The sequence below is a fragment of the Chinchilla lanigera genome, unplaced genomic scaffold (genome assembly GCF_000276665.1).
Source record: "Chinchilla lanigera isolate Chin_1 unplaced genomic scaffold, ChiLan1.0 scaffold00004, whole genome shotgun sequence".
Lineage (NCBI taxonomy): Eukaryota > Metazoa > Chordata > Mammalia > Rodentia > Chinchillidae > Chinchilla > Chinchilla lanigera.
This window is the reverse complement of record NW_004955405.1, coordinates 41,450,068-41,469,860: the sequence shown is the minus strand read 5'-3', so window position 1 is coordinate 41,469,860 and position 19,793 is coordinate 41,450,068. Positions and strand designations below refer to the sequence as shown.

Genomic DNA, 19,793 nt, shown 5'->3' with positions numbered 1-19,793 from the left:
GACGCACTCCCCACCCAGACCCCACCCCCACGCGGGGCACAGATGCCACACCCCCCCAGGGCCGGGGTCAGGCGCCACAGCCGGCAGGTGGGAGTGGAAGTGGTGTGTCCCCGTCACGGAGCTGAGCAGTGACGCTGACCCACATGTGGGGGGTCCCCTGCCTCCCACAGCCCAGAGAGGAAGGGCGCCCTGTCCCTGACTCAGGGGCCGGCGGGGCAGGGAGAGGCTATTTCCACGCGTGGGGTCCTCCTGCTCCTGTCCCCGAGCACTGCTCTGCTGCCATCTGGATGGGCCTCTGCTCACAGCTGGCCCGGGCAGAGCAGGGCAGGGGCTGGGTCAGAAAGCTGCATTTAGTAAGCAACGGCCGAGCGCTGCTGCCTGCAGCCTGGGGCCAGGCAGACAAGGCCACAGCACCAGAGGCACCTAGTCCCACCTAGTGACTCAGAACAGAACCCCCAGTCTGCACCCAGGGACACTGGCTTCTCAACATCCAGGTGCCCTCTTTGTAACAAAGCTGCAGCTAAGCCTCATCTGCTGACCAGCCAGGCTGGATCACATGACCACCCTGACCAATCCCTGTGGTGGAGCAGGCTGCTGCGCTGTGATAGGCTGAGCTGGTCCTCAGATCCACAGAGCGCCCCTCTGTGTGTGCCTGGGGTGAGGCCAGGGTTCGAGGAGGGGTTTCCAAGGTAGGGTGCCTGATGACATCCCAAAGAGGGAGGAGGAGCTTGTCATCCCAGCACCTGGGAGGCTGAGGCGGGAGGATGTCAAGTTCCTGCCAGGCCTGGGCACTTAGAGATTTAGAGAGAGCCTTTCTCAAAATAAAAAATTAAACACAAATGGGCTGGGGATGCAGCTGTGTGCAAAGACCCTGGGTTCAATTCCAGTAGTAAAAAATAAAAAGGGAGAAAAAGCAAAGGGAAGAAAGACGGAGTAGGAGCCCAGTTCTGGGCTCTGGGCTCTGGGCTCTGGGCTCTGCGCCCAGGACACGGCTGAGGAGGGTCCGTGGCTGGCCCTGTGGCCAGGGACTTAACAACCTCTCTGAACCCCAGCTGTCACATGGAGGTGTAACTCCCCTCGGCGTGCCCGTGCCCGGCCCCGCAGGAAGAGCGGGGCTCTGTGCGTTAAGCCGGCCCCACGCATGCTGTCTCACGAGTGCTGTTACCGGCACACTGCAGGCGGGCTGAGGCAGTCACATCCCTCTCCCAGGTGCTCTTGGGACAGTGGCCCTGCCGGAGCATGACCCCGGCTTCCTGGCCTCAGGGCTGATCACCCACAGCGTGCCGCGTGGCCGTCCCTGCAGGACCCCGGCCACGGAATCCACCTCCCTGTGCAGCCGAAGCAGAGCTCCGGGGCCAAGAGCCTCCAGTCAGACCCCACAGGGACGGAAACCTCTGGGGACCTGTAAACAGCTGGCACCCCCAGCCAGGCGCCCCGCTTGCCGTGCAGCCTGGTTCCCCGGGAAAACCAGCTGTCTCAGTCGCTGTCCCGTGGCTGGGACAAAGCGCCCCCAGAGGAGGGGAGGAGAGCGCTGCTCAGCTCAGTCTGTCCTGGCAGGGCTCCGACAGGGCATGCGAGGGCCTGTGGGGCCTGGCGGTGGCACTCACTGCTCACACCTTGGCGGCCGGAAGCAGTGGGCGGAGCTGGGCCTGCTTCGCTGTCCCCGGCCAGGCCGGCACGGCGGAGGCAGGTGTGAGAGCAAGCGGGCTTGCTGGGCCCCCAGGTTGGGGTGACATGTTAACCTCGCCGAGCCTCAGCTTCTCCTCTGTGGAATGGGCTCCAAGCTCCCTGGCCATGTCGGGATGGGGGGCCTGGAGTCCTTTGGTCCCGGGACGCTCTGCGGTGGGGGGGGCGATCTGCACCTTTCCTCTGCTCCCACCCTTGCTGCCCGACCTGGGCCGGCCCTGGTGGGTGGGAGGACAGCTCGCATCCGGGAGCAGGGAGTACTCGGCCACCGCCCCGCGGGCCTGGGGCTCAGGGTCACAAATAGAACTAGGAGTGGGCACGGCCGGGCCGAAGCAAGAAGAGAGCCAAGGGCCGGCCAGGAAGATGGCTGGGGACAACCACGCCTTGCTGCAGGCTGGCAGGGAACAAAAGCAGCAGGCCGCAGGGCGGGGCGGGTCCCCAGGCCCGGGAGAATGCGCCCTTTGTCCCCAGGGCTCATGGGGGAGCGCTGGGCAGGCTCCAGTCTGGGAGGGTCGGAGGCGTCTGCAGCCCTGGAGCAGCTTTCCCAAGGGAAAAGGGTGGCGGCCGCTGGGTGACCTGGACGCTGCAGATGGGGTGGGCGGGGGCTCCGCGGAGCTCCTATGCCTTCTCCCATTCTCTCTCTCCCCTCTCCCTCCACACGTAGAAGTAATTTTTAAAAGATTAAAACATTCACTGTAATTTTTATAACACCCCCAAAACTGCAGTGTTTAGGTTTTTTTAAACTTACTACAGTAAAAGCCACGTGTCGCGGATCCCCCTCAAATCCTCCCTCCCTTCAGGCACACTCATCCCGTCCTCCTGCTGCCTCCTGCAGCAGCTCCAGAGTCCTCTTTCCTGAGGGTCTAGCTGTGCGGTCCTGGCTGCCTCGGTGTCCTGAATAGATTCAAGGCGTTTCCCTTTCACGGTCGTCTTGACCCTGGAGGAGAAGTCACACGGTGCCAGGCCCGGTGACTGAGGTGGATGGGGACGCAGTGTTGGGTTTTAGGAGCCTGCCTTTCTGCTGGAGGGTGCTCACAGCAGCAGTGGCTGTATTTTTGACCACACCTCCTAAGGAGAGAGCTGCAGAGCTGCGGCAGAAAGGGCGACGGGAGGAGTGCGCCGAGCGAGCGGGAGGGCCGCGTGCACGCAGGCGCGAGTGTGTCTGTCCCCGCCCTCCGCCTTCTGACAGCCCCTGCTCCTGGTGCTCACTGTCTGTCCGTCCTTCCTGCAGGTACCGGCTGTGGGTGGACAGCTGCTCAGAAATGTTTGGTGGCCTGGACATCTGCGCGGTCAAGGCCGTGCACAGCAAGGACGGCAGAGACTTCATCATTGAGGTGCGGGAGCCCAGCCCTCTGCCCCAGCGGGGCCTGCTCCTGGCATGAGGGCAAGCAGGGGTGTCATCCTCAGGGCCTGGGGGAGGGAATCACCTGGCCGACTCAGCCAAATTGTCCCACTGGCCCTAGCCAGTGTCCCATTGTGTGACATGAACATACCTCCCTGGTCATTCTGCAGAGACTCCGTCATGCATTCATTCAACAAACATGAGCTCCAGGGGCTCCTGTGACTAGGTGTGGGTGGCTCTGGGGACGCAGCAGTGAATGGGATGGGCTGGGTGCGGCGCTGCAGCTGGCAGAGAGTGACGGAGGTGGAGACACAGGGAAATGGGGCGTGTGGGGGGGGCATCCTGTAGCCTGCGCCTCACCTGCCCCCACCCCACCCCATCCCCTCCTGCCTCCCTGCCCCCTCCCGGTGTGCCCAGGCCACAGGACCAGTGAGGGAAGCGGATGGGAGACACGTGGCTGGGGCTGCTGCCCGGGGAAAGCCCCTCGGCCCCAGCACCCCCCTCCTCACTCCTGAGCCGCCCCCAGGCAGGCGACCACGCGCACCCCAGAAGCAGCTCTGCAGAGCGTCAGCTCTGTGCCCACGAGCCATGGCCTCCGCGACACTACTGCGCTCCACTCCCAGGAAGGAAAGGTCTGCCGGGCCAGCTCCTCCCACCAGACCCAGGGGCAGAGATGCACGAGCCCACATTAAAAGAAGCAGCAGCTTGGACGGCAGCACACAGCAACACAACTCGAAAGTGATCCGGAAAAAGTGGCATCCGGTTATGGGCCATGGAGACGCCAGACGTGCTCCTTCCTCAGGGTTTGGGGAGGCCGGGGAGAGGGAGCCCAGGAGAGCCCCTGGCCCGGCCCTGCACAGCTCACGGCAGGGACATGACGTCTCTGCGCACGTGTGGTGTCGAGCGTGCACGGCACTCCCAGGGACAGACTCCGGCCACAGCCTCCGCCCTGCGGGAAGACACCGCGGCCGCAGGAGTCCCTGTCTCCGGGGGGTGTGGCTTCGGCCCTGGGCATGCTGAGCTTCGGCCCTGGAAGAGCGGCGTGTCCCACAGGCCACAGCGGGTGACGGCGACTCACCCAGCGGCACACTGGGCAGTGGCGGGCTGCACCTGGCCCCCGGCCCCTCCTCCGGTTCTCACCTCAGGGCCCCAGCCCCTGCCACTGCTTCGCTGCTGACATGGAGCCTGCCTCCTTTGGTGCCCAGATGGGGTGGATAACCTGCTCCATGACAGCCGTGGCTGCCTCCACGCCCAGGCTCAGGGCAGGTGCTGGGGGAGGCAGAGGCGCCCCGGTGCCCATCGCCGGCAGCACAGCGCGGGACTCCTCGGGGCGGGGGTGGCAAGCCCACAGCACGCGTGCCGCAGCGGGCTGTCTGCAGCACCGGGAGCTCCGAGAGGCCTGCCTTCGCTGCCACTCCGGGGCTGCTCAGAGCAGGGCCACAGAGCCTGGGGCCACCCAGTGAGCGCCGGGGTGGGGCCTGCGCCATCCTGTCCTTGGGGGAGACTGAGCGGGACACAGGAGGTGGATCCCAGGGACAGCTCCTCGGGCCGCTGGCGGTGACGTGCGGCCCCCGGGGCGGGTGGCAGAGCGCACTGGCGCCCCTCTGTGCTGGGGCTGGGGCCCCATGTGGACCCTTGAGGAGCTGTCACCGCAGCCACCCAAAGCCGGGTGGGTCAGAACCGCAGCGAGAGGGGCAGGGCGTGGGCTGCTCCTGCTGTGCTCTCACAGGGCGGTGCCCTGGCGGTTTCAGGAAGGCTCCTGGCCCTGAAGCCCGTGGCACACGCGACCTCCTGCTGGGGTCCAGCCTCAGGCCCCGGGTACTCTCGGCCTTGGATCCGGCTTCCTCCTTCGATTCCGCTCCCACCTGGGTCGGAGGGCTAGGCCTGGGGAGGCGGGCAGTGACACATGGGGACAGAGCAGGGCGTGGGGGCTGGGGCGGGAGGCAGGGCAGGTGGACGGGTGCCCAGGGCCAGGCGCTTCCTCCCCGGCCTCGTTTCTCCATCGGTCTGCAGCAGAATGGGCCAGCGTGAGCTCTCTGTCCCCGACACACCGGCACTCAGCATCCGGTGAAGACCAGGTCCCCGAGGCCAAGAGGGACAGCCCCCCTCCCCTGGCCACCTTGAGCTTGGGCCAGAGGACAGGAGGCCCCCGCCTTGAAGGGGCTGGTGGGACAGTGTGGGGACAGCTCCCCGAAGAGGACAGGAAAGGGCCGCCCGGTCACGTTGCTGTCACCAGGCCTGGAGGCCCAGCGATCCGCGGGGAGCGGCTTCAGGCTCACCGCCGGGACCTGGCGTCCCCGACGGGAGGTTTCACGGGGGACAGCGCCACCTAGTGGCCATCCTGTCAGGCAGGGGCCACTCCCCAGGCCGTGTGGCCGCCCCCAGCCCTCTTTGTCCCCACAGGTCATGGACAGCTCAATGCCCCTGATTGGGGAGCACGTGGAGGACGACCGGCAGCTGATGGCCGACCTCGTGGTATCCAAGATGAGCCAGCTCCTGGTGCCAGGGGCCACGGTGCCCTCGACCCTGAGGCCCTGGGTGAGGTTCTGGGCAAAGGGCTGGGTGCAGGGGGGTGGGGGACAGCCGCGCCTGCGCTGTGTGGTGTTGTGGGAGGAAGGGCTCCTCCCACCTGGCCTTCAGTGACCGACCTGGGTCATTTCTGGTCCCCAACCTGGGCCGGGGCGGGCCGCATGAGAGAGGGGGAACAGAGGGGGAGGGAAGGCAGGGGAGGGGCGGGGTGGAGCTCACTCACCCTCTGCCGCCTGTCAATAGGGGCCATTGTGTCTACAGTCCCCACCACAAGCACAGCAGCTCCCACAAAGTCCCTCACCCCACAGTGTCCCCGGCAGGCCCACGGGGCCTAAGCTATGACAATAGTTGTAGAGTCAGGGTTAAATTCAAGGCCTTGCTAGGGGCCCAGGGCAGCCTGCCCCGCCAGAACAGCCTGTGTGGCAGTTACAGCACCCGTGTCCTCCTAAGAACTATGCACCAATAGCCAGGCATGATGGTGCGTGCCTGGAATCCCAGCATCTGGGAGGCTGAGGCAGGAGGATCACTGCAAGTTTCAGGCCAGCTTGGGCTACATAGGGAGTTCAAGGCCACAAATGTCTCAAAAAAACCAAGAGCACACTGCCACAGTGGGCTTTACCTCTGCACAAAACCCCCTTAAAACTCGCTCTGCCTGGGAAGCAAATGGCTGCGGCCAGCGCGACAGGCTTCCTTTTTCTTCTGCTCCAGGCTCCGCAGACTAAGCCAGCAAAGTCCCCAGGCCAGGGCCAGCTGGGGCCTCAGCTGGGACAGCCCCAGCCACGCCCGTCTCCACAAGGTAAGACCCAGAGGGCCGCGGGCGACTTCCAGGGACTTCATCTCAGCCTCCCTCCCTGAATGCTGCGCACTCCGCCCATGGACAGCAGGAGGAAGGCTGGGCAGGCTGCCCTGAGGCCAGGGCAGCAGGGAGGGAAGAAAGCTTGTGTCGCGGTCACTTTTCTGTCATTGCTGAGGCCAAATACCTGGCGCCCAAAATGAAGGAAGGTTTATTTAGCTCACAGTCTATGGAGGTTTCAGTCCATACTCAGCTGGTTCCAAGGCAGAGTGGCACACGGCAGGGGGCAACAGTTCATGGTGGCAGAAAACAGCAAAAACAGCCAGAGCAAAAGGGAGGAATGGCAGCAAGCAGCCTCTTTCTTTCCCTTACACTGTATGCAAACTGCCCTCCCCGGGGCAGGTGTGGCAGTCACACCCATAATCCCAGCATTGGATCATGGATCAATCACAAATCCTAGAAGCCCATCCCATGACTGCATGAGGCTTTGGGGGGACATCCAGATGCAAACCATAACAGCATGCTGTTTAGGGTATTTAATGTGAGTTGGGCATGGTGCTGCAGCCTGGCACCCTATACTGTGGAAGGCTGAGGCAGGAGGATCCCAAGTTTGATCTCAGCCTAGCCAACTTAGGGACTTAGTATGACCCTGTTTCAAAATTAAAAATACAAAAAGGGCTGGGGATATGTTTCAGTGTGAACACCCTGGTGCCTGGGGGCGGGGAACTGAAGGGGGCGGTCCCTAGCACAATGTGAGGCGCATATTAAGAACTTTTTTGTGTGTAGTACTGGGGATTGAACCCAAGACCTTTGCACTGAGCTACATCCGGAGCACTTTTTATTTGTATTTTTAAATTCTGAGACAGGGTCTAAATTGCCCAGACTGTGCTCAAACTTATGATCCTCCTGCCTCAGCCTCCCCGAGTGCTGGGATTATAGGCACTCACTAGCCTGCTCTACCTGTTTCTGCCCTGCCTGCCTCTCTATGGCGGAAACTTCAGTGTCCCCCCGCCTGAGGCAGAAGTCAAAGCCTTGGCCCCCAGAAGGCACCTCCAGAAAACAGCAGGCGCTGTGTCTGCCGCTCTGACCTTCCAGAGAGCTCTGCTGCCCCGCACTGCGTGGCCTGACTTTAGATCTGTGCGCCAGACAGCTGGGGTGTGAGGAGGAAAGGAAAGAACGAGACGGACACTCCAGGTCCTCGTGCTAGTTAAGGGCTTGCCTCAGACTCCCAAGGGGGAAAGTGCTGCGGTCCCGCTCAGGCCCTCCTAGCCGGTCCATTACAGCAGGGCCTGGGAGCTGCATCTCGGGGACCAGTGGCCTTGGGCCCCAGGTGGCCCCCTCGTGCCCAGGCCTGAGCAATGTCCCCTCCGCCTCCCCGCTTTCCTCCACTGCTGTCTCCTAGCCAGTCTAGTCCTCTGTGTCAGCTCACATTTTCATGCAAGCGAACTTGAGGTTGACCACCTCCCAGCGCACCCCAAAGTACATGCACAGCTCTCAGAGTTATACCCGACAGCCGAAGGAACCTCACCACACGCACCAAAACCCGGGCTCGATGCCCTCCAGCTCTGGGGTCTGAGGCCACGTCTCCTGTGACAGCCACTTCCTCACCGCCGCCCCCGGGCTGCAGCCAGGCAGTTCTCAGCCTTACTCACGGCTGTTCCCCCGTCCTCAGAGTTTTCTCCCATTCTCCACACACCGACGGATCCCCAGGGCTTAAGAGCTCGGATCGCTGTATAATAATAACACAGCCACGTGTGGTGAACACTGACGCGTGGCGAACCCACACCAAGTGCCTTCCTGTTCGTCTCGCTTCCGGGAAGGGCAAGAAGTATTGCAGAAAAAGGGAAATGCACACTTCTCCACGGCTGCGTGGCCCGCCTCACCCTGCTGGGACAGGCGCCTGAGGAAGTCAGCCGAGAGGAGAGGGTGGGGGGGCTCACGGTTTCAGGGGTTCGGTCCGTGCTCGTGGCCCAGGTGCCTCAGGCCGTGGGCACCATGGTGGCAGAAGCAGGCACCTCGTGGTGAGCAGGAAGCAGAGGATGTGGCAGGGACCAGGGCCCTGGAAGCCCCATTAGCCTCCCCTAAGTGACTATCCTACCTCCCTCCTCCTACAGTGCCGTCAGCTGTGGAGCAAGCCCTCACACGTGGCCTTGTGGGGAGACTCAGGTGCCAACCCTAACAAGCTGTGTGAATGATTCCAGTTCTGTGTCTCACTGCCTTGCAGTCGGGCAAGCGACAGCTGCTTCTGAGCCTCAGTTTCCCCACAGATAAAGGAGGAAGGAACATCCGCCATGTTCAGTGCCAGGAGGAGTCCGTGGGGCGATGCAGGAGTGGCTTCTCCGCCACAGGCCTGGGCCCTCCACTCGGGACCCTGCTTAGAAACCCTGAGCAGACCCCCTTGGAGCCCAGGAGGCCACCTGTCCCGACTTGCTCTCTGGCCTGGAGCCAAAACACATTCCACAAAGAGATGTTATTTTAAGGACCCGCAGCCAGACGTTGAAAAAATAATGAGTTGAAAAAATAATCAACTTAAAGCCAATCCAGGTAATTAAAGAAAATGTTCTGTGAATTAACATATAGATTAAAAATAACAAGGCTAATTTTAAAATATTTTCACCAATTTCCCCACTAAGGAGTTCGTTATAACATTTCAGACGCCCTGGTCTCTTTCAAACTCAAAGGGAAATTTCCTTTAATAAACTTCACCATTTCTTAGCATTGACCCTGTGCATAGGCAAACACTTTCTACCCTTCAGCTCATATTTTTTGTGGGTGCTCAAATATGAAATATGAGGGGTTTGGTTTGCCAAGAAGTGAGAGAACTAACTAGAGCTCTCTCAGGCCCTGGCGATGAGAGAGCTCTGGAAATAGTGAAAGAAGTGTGGAAGGAATAGGTTTTCTAAGATCTCATCTGCCCAGGGTAGGGGGGAAGGACTTAAAAGTAGAAAGCAGATGTTTTCTTTGACTTGCAATGGATTTATAATTTTTTGTTTGTTTGTTTGGGTGTTTTTGTTTGTTTGTTTGTTTGTGGTGCCAGGAATCAAACTCAGGACATTGCACTTGCCAGGCAGGGACTGTACCACTGAGGTATATCCCTGGACCCTGCAATGGATTTTAAAAACAAAAATGTAGCCAACATTTAAAAACTAGGAACTTTTTCCTCACATCTAGATTTGTTTGTTTTGTCTTTGACAGAATCTGACTATAGTTCAGGCTAGGGTGATTCTCCTGCCTCAGCCTCCTAAGTGCTGGGATTCCAGGTGTGGGTCATGAGGCCAGGCTCAAAAGGTTTTATTTTATTTTATTTTGTCTTTTTTGAGATAGGGTCTCACTATGCAGTTCAGGCTGGCCTTGAGCTCACTCTGTAGCCCAACTCTCATCGATCGTCCTTCCTCAGCCTCCCTCAGCCTCCCGAGTGCTGGGATTACAGGCGTGTGCCACCACGCCCGGCTCTCAAAAGGTTTTATCTTAAACTCCTTGCCACCCTGGCCAATCCCCAGCCTCTCTTGATGGCCCAGCAGCTCTAGAATTGCCTGGCGTGTGCAGGAGGAACCAGGGCTCCACTGCTGGCTGGGCCTCCCTCCCCCATCCCTCCTGCTCCCTGTTGAGGCTGCCTGGGCAACAGGGTCGTGCCGTTTTCTCCATGTTTGTCCCCTTTAGAGAACAGTCCTCGGGCTATGTCCTCGTGTCAAGTGGGAGGGCTTTGAAGGCGTGTTTTTCCCATACCCGTGAACTCTCTGCACCCCTGCTGGCTGCGTGGGTGTTTGAGTTTGCCCCTGAGCCACCCTGGGCCCATCCCAACCCACGCAGCAACCCCAAGCCCATCTAGAAAGTGCTGTGCGGGAAGGGAGGCGACCCACCTCGCCGTCACCACAGCCCCCCAAGGACAGGCTGGAGTGGGCGGCTCCGGGCCAGTGTGGACGCCCTTGGCGGGTGTTCTGCAGTGCAGGTGCTCTGTGATGCCGCCGCTGCCGCCGCGGGGTGCAGCCAGGCCTCGCACCTGCTCAGGGCGGCCACCTGCAAGGAGCCAGGCAGCCCTGTGTGGGGAGCAGGAAGAGGAGGAAGAGGAAGGGCAGGGGAGGCGGGGAGAGGGCAGAAGCGGTTCTAGGGTCAACCGACCCCAGGGTGCCTGCACCCTCCGCCTCCCATGGGAGGCCCGCCCAGCCCGGCGCCTCCGTGACCTCTGTGTCCACACCCAGCAGGAGCCTTCCCGGCCCTCCGCCATCTCTGGGTGCCGAGCAGAATGCGTCTCCCACGGCCTCCCTAGAGCAAGAGACGCACCACTCCTGAGGTTCCAGCAGTGTGGAAAGCACCCCTAAGAGGCAGGGGGAGGTTCCTTTCATGGTCCCCTCTGGGTGCTCCATGCAGTGACGGGAGAACTCGAACCCGTCCCTGTCACCCGAGACGGAGGCCGGCAGCCCCCCACCCCCGGAAACTCAGAGCCGTGGCCCTGCCTGCGGCCCTCTGCCTCCGAAATCAGCAGGGCCAACCAGGCTGGAAGCCAAGGCGCTTGACCCCGGGCTCCGGCCTGCAGGTGTGAGGTCAGGTGTGAACAGCCGGTTTCCGAGCTGCTGGGGCCCGCTGCTGCCCACTGCCTCCGTGAGCAGGGACACACGTGTCCTCGATGACCCCTTCCCGCAAGGACCCAGCCCTGTGGATCAGGGCTGCCCTCAGAACCCCCTCGCCTCGCTGGGTCCCTTACAGGCCCCGTCTCCAAGTCTGGCCACACGAAGGTCAGGGCGCCCTGAGCTGGGGACACAGCTCCGCCCAGGCCTCGCAGCGCCCTCGGCTGTCACAGGACCTCGGGGGCAGGGCCCTGAGCTGGCACACGTGCCGGAGGGGGCCCCGGTTCCCGCGCCGCCTCCCAGGCGCCCTCCTTCACGTAGCCCTGCACATTTGGGCTGCCTGAGGCGCTGCTCCTTAGTGGGGTGCACTCAGTATTCTGACCAACAACGCCCGCGTCAGTAGCGCCCCGCCACCTCCTCCGAGAGAGCAGTGTCTCCCACGACGCGACGCGACTCCCTGCTCCACTTGGCACCCCGTGTCCGGCTCTCACCGGTACGGACAAGCCACGCGTCTGTGGCAGCACGGCGGTGCACCCCGCATCCAGCCTCCGCACCCACCTGAGCTCGCTCTCCTTCTCTCACCCGCAGGAGGCCCTCGCCAGGCTCAGTCTCCTCAGCCCCCCAGATCCGGAAGCCCCTCCCAGCAGCGGCTCTCCCCGCAGGGCCAGCAGCCCCTGAGCCCCCAGCCCGGGTCCCCCCAGCCACAGAGGTCCCCGGGCTCTCCGCAGCTGGCGCGGGCCTCAGGGGGCACCTCCCCGGGCCAGGCCTCCAAGCCAGGCTCCACCCTCCCGCCCCAGCCCAGGCCGCCTGCACAGAGCCGCAGCGCCTCCCAGCAGGGAGAGGAGCCCAAGAAGACAGCGCCGCCCCACCCTCACCTCAAGTAAGTGCTTTGGGGACCGGGGTGGTGGGGAGCCAGGGTGAGGCAGGCTGGGCTGACACAGGGGGACAAGAGAGCCCTGGCCCAGATTTCAGGGCTTGGCAGGACGCAGGGCAGGGAGTCAAGACTGGGCCCCACACCCTTACCCGTGGCATCAGCTTGGCAGGACGCAGGGCAGGGAGTCAAGACTTGGCCCCACACCCTTACCCTTCTGCGGGCACGCACACCCCTTACCACTTCCCACGCAGCCCCCAAAACTTAGCGGATTAAGAAAACAAACCAAAGCCTGGCGTGGTGGCGCACGCTTGTAATCCCAGCACTCGGGAGGCTGAGGCAGGAGGATCACTGTGAGTTCCAGGCCCACCTGGGCTACAAAGTGAGCGCAAAACCAGCCTGAGCTACACAGTGAAATCCTTTCACAAAAAGGCCAAAAAAACAAAACAAAACAAAACAACAACAAAAAATGAGAAAACAAACCATTTTCTGGGTTTCAGTTTGTTCTGAATTGAGTTCAGCTGGACGGTACTTCTGCTAGTGTCTCCTGGAGAATTGCTGGATGAAACAAGAGATGTCCAGGGAGATGGAATTTCAGATAAATGATTAATTCTGAGTATAAGTAGGCCCCCAAAATCGCATGGGATATAATTACACTTTTTTTTTTTGAGACAGAGATTTACCGTGTAGTCCAGGCTGGCCTTGAATTTACAATATAGAGGCTTGAACGCAAAATCTTCCTGCCTCAGCCTCCCAAGTGCTGGGTATAGCATCCCAGGAAGGATACTTTTAAAATGATGTAATTGTTTTCCATCTAAAATTTAACTGGGTGCCCTATTTTTTTATTTGCCAACCCTGGCAACCCTGCAGTCCTAGGTCCACTCATGTGACGGCTTCCCCGGAGGGCCCCATGCACACCTATTGTTGTTGGTGCTGGCCATGGGACCTCACCCTGCCAAACCCGGGCCCAGTTTGCCCACATGGTGGAATTCATCTCCAGAAGGGCAGCAGCCACGCTGCAAGGTCTCTGGAAGTGACCACTTGCATCATCCCCACGTGTCCTGTCAGACTTTCCCTACACAAAAACAAACACGCCCCTTCTAGGCCAGTGTGCTGCTGCCACCTATAATCCCAGCACTCTTGAAGGCTGAGGCAGGAGGATCCCAAGTTCAAGCTCTCCCTGGAGAACTTGGTAACTTAATGAGATCCTGTCTCAAAATTTCAAGTGGGGTAGTGCTCGGGGTGTAGTTCAGTGCTTGGGCACTGACTTTAGGGTAACCCAGCTGGAAGCAGAAGCCTCTTGCTTACTGCTCTGGAGTACTTTTTAGTTTCAGTACTGGAGATGGAGCTCAAAGCCTTGATGCTGAGCTACACACCCAGCCCGTTTAGTTGCTTTAAGACAGGGCATCAATAAGTTTGCTAAATTGCCCGGGATGGGCTTGAACTTTTGCTCTTCCTGCCTCAGCTTCCCAGAGTGCTGGGACTTCAGATGCGCACCGCCAAACTTGTTTTGTTTTGTTCTGCTTTGCTATGGTGGCACCAGGGGCCTTGCATGTGGTAGGCAAGCATTCTGCCATGGGCCACATCTGCAGCCCCCGAGGACCCGTTTATTCAGCCCAAGTCAGCAGATAACAAAGACCAGAGACCCATCCATCTGTGCCCATCTGTGAGGCCAGAAGGGGAATGAGCTGAGTAAAAGGCAGCCCTGCGTGGAAGAGGGTTTCAGCTTTCTCATGGGAGCCAGCTCTCTTAAACTTGTGCTAAGCTGGTCATGGTGGTGCACACCTGTGATCCCAGCACTCAGGAGGCTGAGGCAGGAGGATTGAAGTGAGTTCAAGGCTAGCCTGGGCTACACAGGGAGACCCTGTTGCAAAAAACTAAAAAGCAAGCTTGTGCCACATTTTGGTCATCTCCTTCATCACTGCCCGGAATGTGAGGCTTTTTGCAGGGCCTGCCACACCTACCTCGGCACTGGGCCTGGCACCCAGGAAGCACTCAAGGGCAGGCGCTGCTGGCTGGCACTGCTCAGCACTCAGAAGGGCAGCTGGAGGCGACGTGGCACTGCAGCTGCTCCCGGGGGGCTGCGGGAAGGGGTGAGAGGAGGCCCCGCACAGCAGAGCCAGGAGACCCGCGGCCTCCAGACGAGGAGGCGCTGCGGCCTCGGGGCGGGGGCAGGACAGGGGCTGCAGCCAGGAGCCCACGCACGCGCATCGCAGCTGGCCCCGCAGGTGCGCCCACTCGGACAGGGAGGGCAGGAGCTGCGCCCCTGCATGATGGGGCGGCCAGGCAGTTTCTCCCCTGGGAGCCTCGACTATGGGCCCCCAAATGCAGATAGCGGCTCCTTGTAGACTGCAGTGCACGTGACACGCCCACCTGACGCAGGCTGCGCGCTGCCATGCGCCTCCTGGCCTCGCTGCCCCATACCCACTGCCAGGGAGTCTCGGCCTCAGCACCGAACCCCTGCCTTTCTGTTTCAGCAAATCCCAGTCCCTGACCAACAGCCTCAGCACATCAGACACCCCCCAGCACGGGGCTCCGAATGAAGACGAGGCCAAGGCCGAGACCATCCGCAACCTGAGGAAGTCTTTTGCCAGCCTGTTCTCCGACTAGCCCTATCCCGGCCGGAGCACAGGAGGCCACCATCACACGTGACCCTCCTGCCTCAGCCTCCTCCTGAGCCTCGTACTTTCCAAATGCCTTTGACCCGGGATCCGGCCTCTACTGTGTCCCCACTGTCTTGGCCAGGACACCCTGGCACCATCTGAGCCAGGGCAGTGACATCCTCCACCTGAGAGCCATACCACCACTCACCGCCCTCACCTGCCCCGCCCCTGTGACGAGGCCCCTCCTGTGTGGCCACACTCCACCTCCAGCAAGTGCACCCTCCGGCCAGCCTCAGCAACACGGAGGGATCCCTCTCAATAGCGCCTCCCACCGCAGGGAGAGGCCGGCGGGCAGGCGGCCGCCCCGGCCAGGCAGCTGGGAGCCCCTTGCAGCCAGGCAGGCCAAGGCCCCTGGGGGTTTGAGGTCAGCAGGAAGAAGGCGGACCCCATGGCACACAGCGGGCCTCTGAGAACCACAGGTGGGGACACTGTTGTGATGCCACCCACCCCAGAGCGCCCCCTAACCAGATGGCAGGAGCAGACAGCAGGTCCTCATCAGACCCAGGCAGCTGCCGTGTGGGGCCCTCTGATCCCCTGCGGCTCTGCTTCCTCTTCCAGACAGAGCCATGTGCAGGCCGGAAGGCGGGTCCGACTCGGTTTCCAGAGGCCCCAGGTCCGGCAGGGCCAGGCAATGCTGCTCCCGTGCCGGATGCCATGTAGGACCTGAGTCACGGGCTCCCGGAAGGCATCGGCCAGACATCACCCACCCCCACTGCCTGCGTGAGCAGGTCACTGCAGGCCCGGGTCATCCTGACTCCTTTCCCAGTGCTCCCAGCCTATCCCAGAATGCACCCCGTGACCAGGGGCGTCCCAAGCCCCCAACACCTGGTGCTAGAAACACTGCAGGTGCCAGACGCAGCCGCTGGTCCCAACTTGTAACCGCCGTGTTCTTCCTACAGCCAGCTTGGCAACACCAGCTCCGTCGCCCCTCGCTGCTCCAGGGATGGCAGGAGGAGGGCCTCTCTGGGTGTCCGTGGTCAGGGGCAGCTTCTAGTTGTGCCCAGTGGCATAGTTTGCTTATGATCACCTGAGACCCGGCCAGGGCCCAGGGCATATAACTGGCTGCCACCTTTTCCATCCTCCAAGTCCAGGCTGGAGTGGTGAGCCCAGGCCCAAGACCTTCCTGCAGTCACCTCAAGCCAGACCTTGGAGACCCTGCCTCCAAGCTGGCTTCCACCAGGCTGCTAGCTAGACGGCTCGGCCCGAGTGCTAGCACAGCATGGCCGAGAGAGACCCAGCCCTCAGCTCTTCCTCGTGCTCTTCCTCCCCGGGCCTGCCTACGTTAGAAGCCCTCTGGCTCCTCTTGTTCCTGACTGGTGTTACAGCTTGTTACAGCTCCGGTGTAAGGAAGATAGACAGCCCAGCTGCTGGTGACCACCGGAGCCCTGCCAAGGCAGCTGGGTGTCAATGGCACCGCCCTCCTTTGCCCAGCCTCCGCACCACAGTGGCCCAGGCTAGCAAGGAGCAGCCCTGCGTCCTAGGCAGTCACGAGGGACCTGTACCTTTGCGGAGCAGAACTGATGGCTCCGGAAATGGGGCACGCAGCCCAAACGTTCCCACTTTCCTCCAATCCGTCGCTTGTCCCTAGAAAGCCCAAGGCACACACGTCTCCCCACCACCCCAACTGCTGCAGCAGAGGCTCCTTTACTTTTATTTTTATTGTTTTGGAATCAAGACTATGAAGGCAGACTGATTTCATGCAGCCAGAGGACCATCTGGAAACTGAACTAAGAACTCTTTTTTTTTTTGGGTACCCAGAATCGGACTCATGACCTCACGCTTGCCAGGCAAGCGCTTACGCCACTGAGCTACATCCCCGGCCCTGAACTAAGAACTCTTCCACACACTATGCTTAATACACATTATCAGAGTTAATTCAGGCATACCCACACGGGAAACCCTGTATTCATAAGCACGTTAGGGAACCTCAAAATCAGCCTCATGCTCCCAGGTTCTTTAGAAGTTCTCAGCAAAACTCAAAACAGTCTTTACATTAATGCAGAGCCTATTATAGCAGAAGACAGATGAAAACCTGTGAATGGTAAGCAGCATAGGCAAGATTCCAGGAGTAACCGGGGTGGAAAGGCTCCTTCAAAACCCCAAACCAGGCGGGGCCCTGGGGCCTCGCAGCAGGCTCCAGATCTGGCAGGACTCGAGTTTGCCCGGCACATCCAGGGCACCTGCACAGGTCTGCACGTGCGCACAACAGGGGCTAAACGTGCACTGTCTCAGGGAGGCCACAGACCGCCAAGGGGACCTCTCCTCCCAGAGACGAGCCCTGCTCCTCCAACAGTGTAACCTTTAGCGGCTGTGACATTTGGACACAGGAAAGGGCAAAGAAAGGGAAGTCACTGTATACAGCTTCTGAAAGGTTGTATTTGTTGTTTTTTGCTTTGTTTTCCAACTCTGACCCAAAGAAAGGCTACATTTTCCCCCACGCCAACTCGGTGCGCTGGGATGACAAAGCCCCATTGAACCCATTCAGCGACCTTGGAGAGCACTGACCGCCCCCAGCCAGTGGAGTCCCCTCCCGCGCTTCCTCCCTACAGCAAGATGAACTGCACCAGACTTGCTCAAACGATCAGCCTTCTGGGGACACGGGTGTGTGTGTCCCTCCTCCCCAGGGTACCCTCCCCCTGCTCAGGCCCTGCTGATGACAGTGAGTCCCCAACTCCCCAAACTTCGGGGTGACAGAGCTGCACATGCATGACAACACAGCAGATCCTGCGGAGCGGAGCACACCCGTGTCTGGACTGGCCGTGGCTGTGCAGCACGCCCCACACGCTGACTGCACTGGTTGGTGCTGGTCCCCCGGGATGCCCTGAAATTAGTACGAGGCGAACGGCATGATGATGAAGAAAGGGCTGTGTTCCTAGTGTATCAAGGTGAGGTCGCCTGGCTAGAAACAGCATCAAACCAACAAGAGGAGTAAAGTGAGGGGAGAGAGCAAAGAGGCTGAAAACACAGCGGCAGTCTTAACCCCAGCAAGACCTCTTCCGGACGACAGCACAGAAAGGCGAGCAGAGCAGGCGGCCTGGAGATACCCCGGAGCACGCACCCGGCCCGGGGCTGCCACACTGGGAGCCGGGAGTGATGTTGGCACAGGCATGAGGCCAGCGAGGTCGACGTGCCCAGTCCACGCCTCCTGCAGGGCTGTGTGGCCAAGGCCAGGCCCGCGGACAGAAGGTAGCCTCCGACCCTCGAGCCGTGCACAGTACACCCTGCAATGCACACAGCAGCTTCCCAACGGGCACAGGCGTCCTTCTGGGCCCCCACCCCCAACGCCACCCCTGCCCGTCTGCACCGTGAGCTGACCAGTCTCTCAAGCTTGGCTCGTGTTCTGCATTTAGAATTCATGCAAGGCTGCAGGCTCCTCACAGGCTAAGCTACACCAGACTTGCAGGTTCAAGTGGTAACCTCACCATCCTACAGGACAGCCATCTGCCCAGGAGCCCTGAGCCCTGGGCCCAGAAGGCAGGCTGGCTGGTCACTAACTAGCCTGATGAGTGTCCTAGCTGTCCTAGATCCCTAAGTGCCACGAGTCAAAGGCTTTGAGGTAATGAGGACAGTGGCAGGCAGCAGCACCCCAGTTGGGCTGGAGGCAAATCGGAAGCCCAGGAGACAGCAAGCTGGACGGGTCCATGTGCCAAGCGCCGCATAAAGGACACAGAGGCTCCAGGCGTTTCGAGATGCGACATGGACACTTTGCATACACAGGTCCCAATGGGTAGGCCAAGAGGAAGACAAATGCCAGGGAAGTGGTCGAGTCAGGAGGCGCTCCTTAGGGACACCACCCCAAAACCAAACCTTCTACAGCAGATGTGTCCTTAATCCTTTAGCTGGGAGAGACCTTGCATTACTTTCAGCTCATCCTCCCAACCTACTCCACACACCTGCCCTCGCCGTCCCTGGCTGGGTCTGCAGAGCACAACTGACACTTCCAGCGCTCTGTGAACCTTGTGCCCAGCTCATGTGCAGCAGAAGCGCCACCAGCTGCCAGTGAGCCCACGTGTGGCACACCAGTTGTTCCTGGGCACCACGCCGCCCAGTCAGGAGCCGCGGACCCCAAGTGGGGCCCACAGCACAGCACAGCACGTAGCTGGGCAACTATGCCCAGGGCAGGGGGCAGGCAGGCCCAGGAGCGGGGCAGAGGACGAGGAGCGAGAGCAAGGTCCAGCTCTAAGAACTGGAAAGAACCAACCAGAGGTGGAGAGGACAGGCTTCAAGTCTTACACAGGAAACCAGACTGAAGCAGGAGGTGAACAGCACCCTGCTGGGTTACCAGCCAGGACTCTGCATCTATGAGACGGGGCAGGGAGCACAGTCCTGTTAATAGGAGTAACAAGGGAGCATTACAGGGCAACAGAGATGGGAGGCTGGCGTCCAGCGCAGAACGGCCCCTTCCGCACCCGCTTGGCCGGCACCCAGCTCGCTGCCATCCCGTGTGAGGAAGCCGCACAGCCAACGGCTCCTGCTGAACCTCTTCACTCATCAGACACCAGCAACACACAGACTGCGTCTCAGTCTCGTGACACGAAGGCCAGACGCTACAGGCTGCTGACTTAAGTACATCTACATCAGGAGGGAAACTGGGAGGACTGCTTTAAGAACTTCTGATAGAGACGTGTGCACATTTAGTGTTAGGGCACAGCGCCGACGTGCTGAGGATTCGTGCTGTCTGCCAGGCCAGAGGTGAGGCTGCAGAGCAGCACCGGCCTCAGAGGCGCTCAGACCGCCTGCGCCCCACGCACGCGCACACACGGTCCCGCAGTATCTGGTGCTTCCAGTCACCACTGCGTTTCACGAAACTTCCCCAGTGCGTTGTATCCACAGTGCAGGGCACCAGTGGGTCTGAGCGCCCAGCCCACCCTGCTGCACAGCAGCCCTTCCAGCCCAGCCCAAACGAAGCCCTGCGGCCCGCAGCGGGCACCTGCTCTGCAAAGGCTGTGCTGCAGCTCAGGCTCTGAACCCACCGGAAGAGCCAGCTGCCTGACCTCCCCGCAGGTGGCGCGGCCGCCCCATCATGCTGACTGAATCCTCTTCACTGTGATGGAAAAGACTCAATGTGCAGCAAAAAATAGAATTCCTTTGTATATACAACTGAAAATACTCCTGCAGCACATAACTTTCCAAGCATTTCCTTATATGCAAAACTTTTTACAAAGCAAGACAACACTGGCAATACTCCCAGTATTTCCTGCAGATGCAGTTGTGTTCGTTCCTGTGTTAGGACTTAGACTTTACTTTGTCACCACAGCATGTTTCTGTAGTTCTTTGTAGGATTATCAATTTGTGTTTGGCCTTTTTCTTATAGAAAAATAAACCTTTAATTTTGTGTTAAGTC

The 19,793-nt window shown here is 60.3% G+C and overlaps 1 protein-coding gene across 2 annotated transcripts in view; it reads left to right on the top strand.

The window, feature by feature from the left end:
* The window catches only part of Syn3 (synapsin III), a 312,814-nt gene extending 293,034 nt beyond the window's left edge, over positions 1–19,780 (top strand). For both annotated transcript variants that reach the window (XM_005374650.1, XM_013519163.1), the window contains exons 10-14: positions 2,918–3,020; positions 5,432–5,566; positions 6,266–6,353; positions 11,504–11,795; positions 14,264–19,780. In XM_005374650.1, coding sequence (XP_005374707.1) covers positions 2,918–3,020; positions 5,432–5,566; positions 6,266–6,353; positions 11,504–11,795; positions 14,264–14,396 — 751 coding nt within the window. In that variant the 3' untranslated portion in view covers positions 14,397–19,780. The remainder of the gene's footprint in view (positions 1–2,917; positions 3,021–5,431; positions 5,567–6,265; positions 6,354–11,503; positions 11,796–14,263) is intronic.
* The last annotated feature ends 13 nt before the right edge of the window (positions 19,781–19,793 follow it).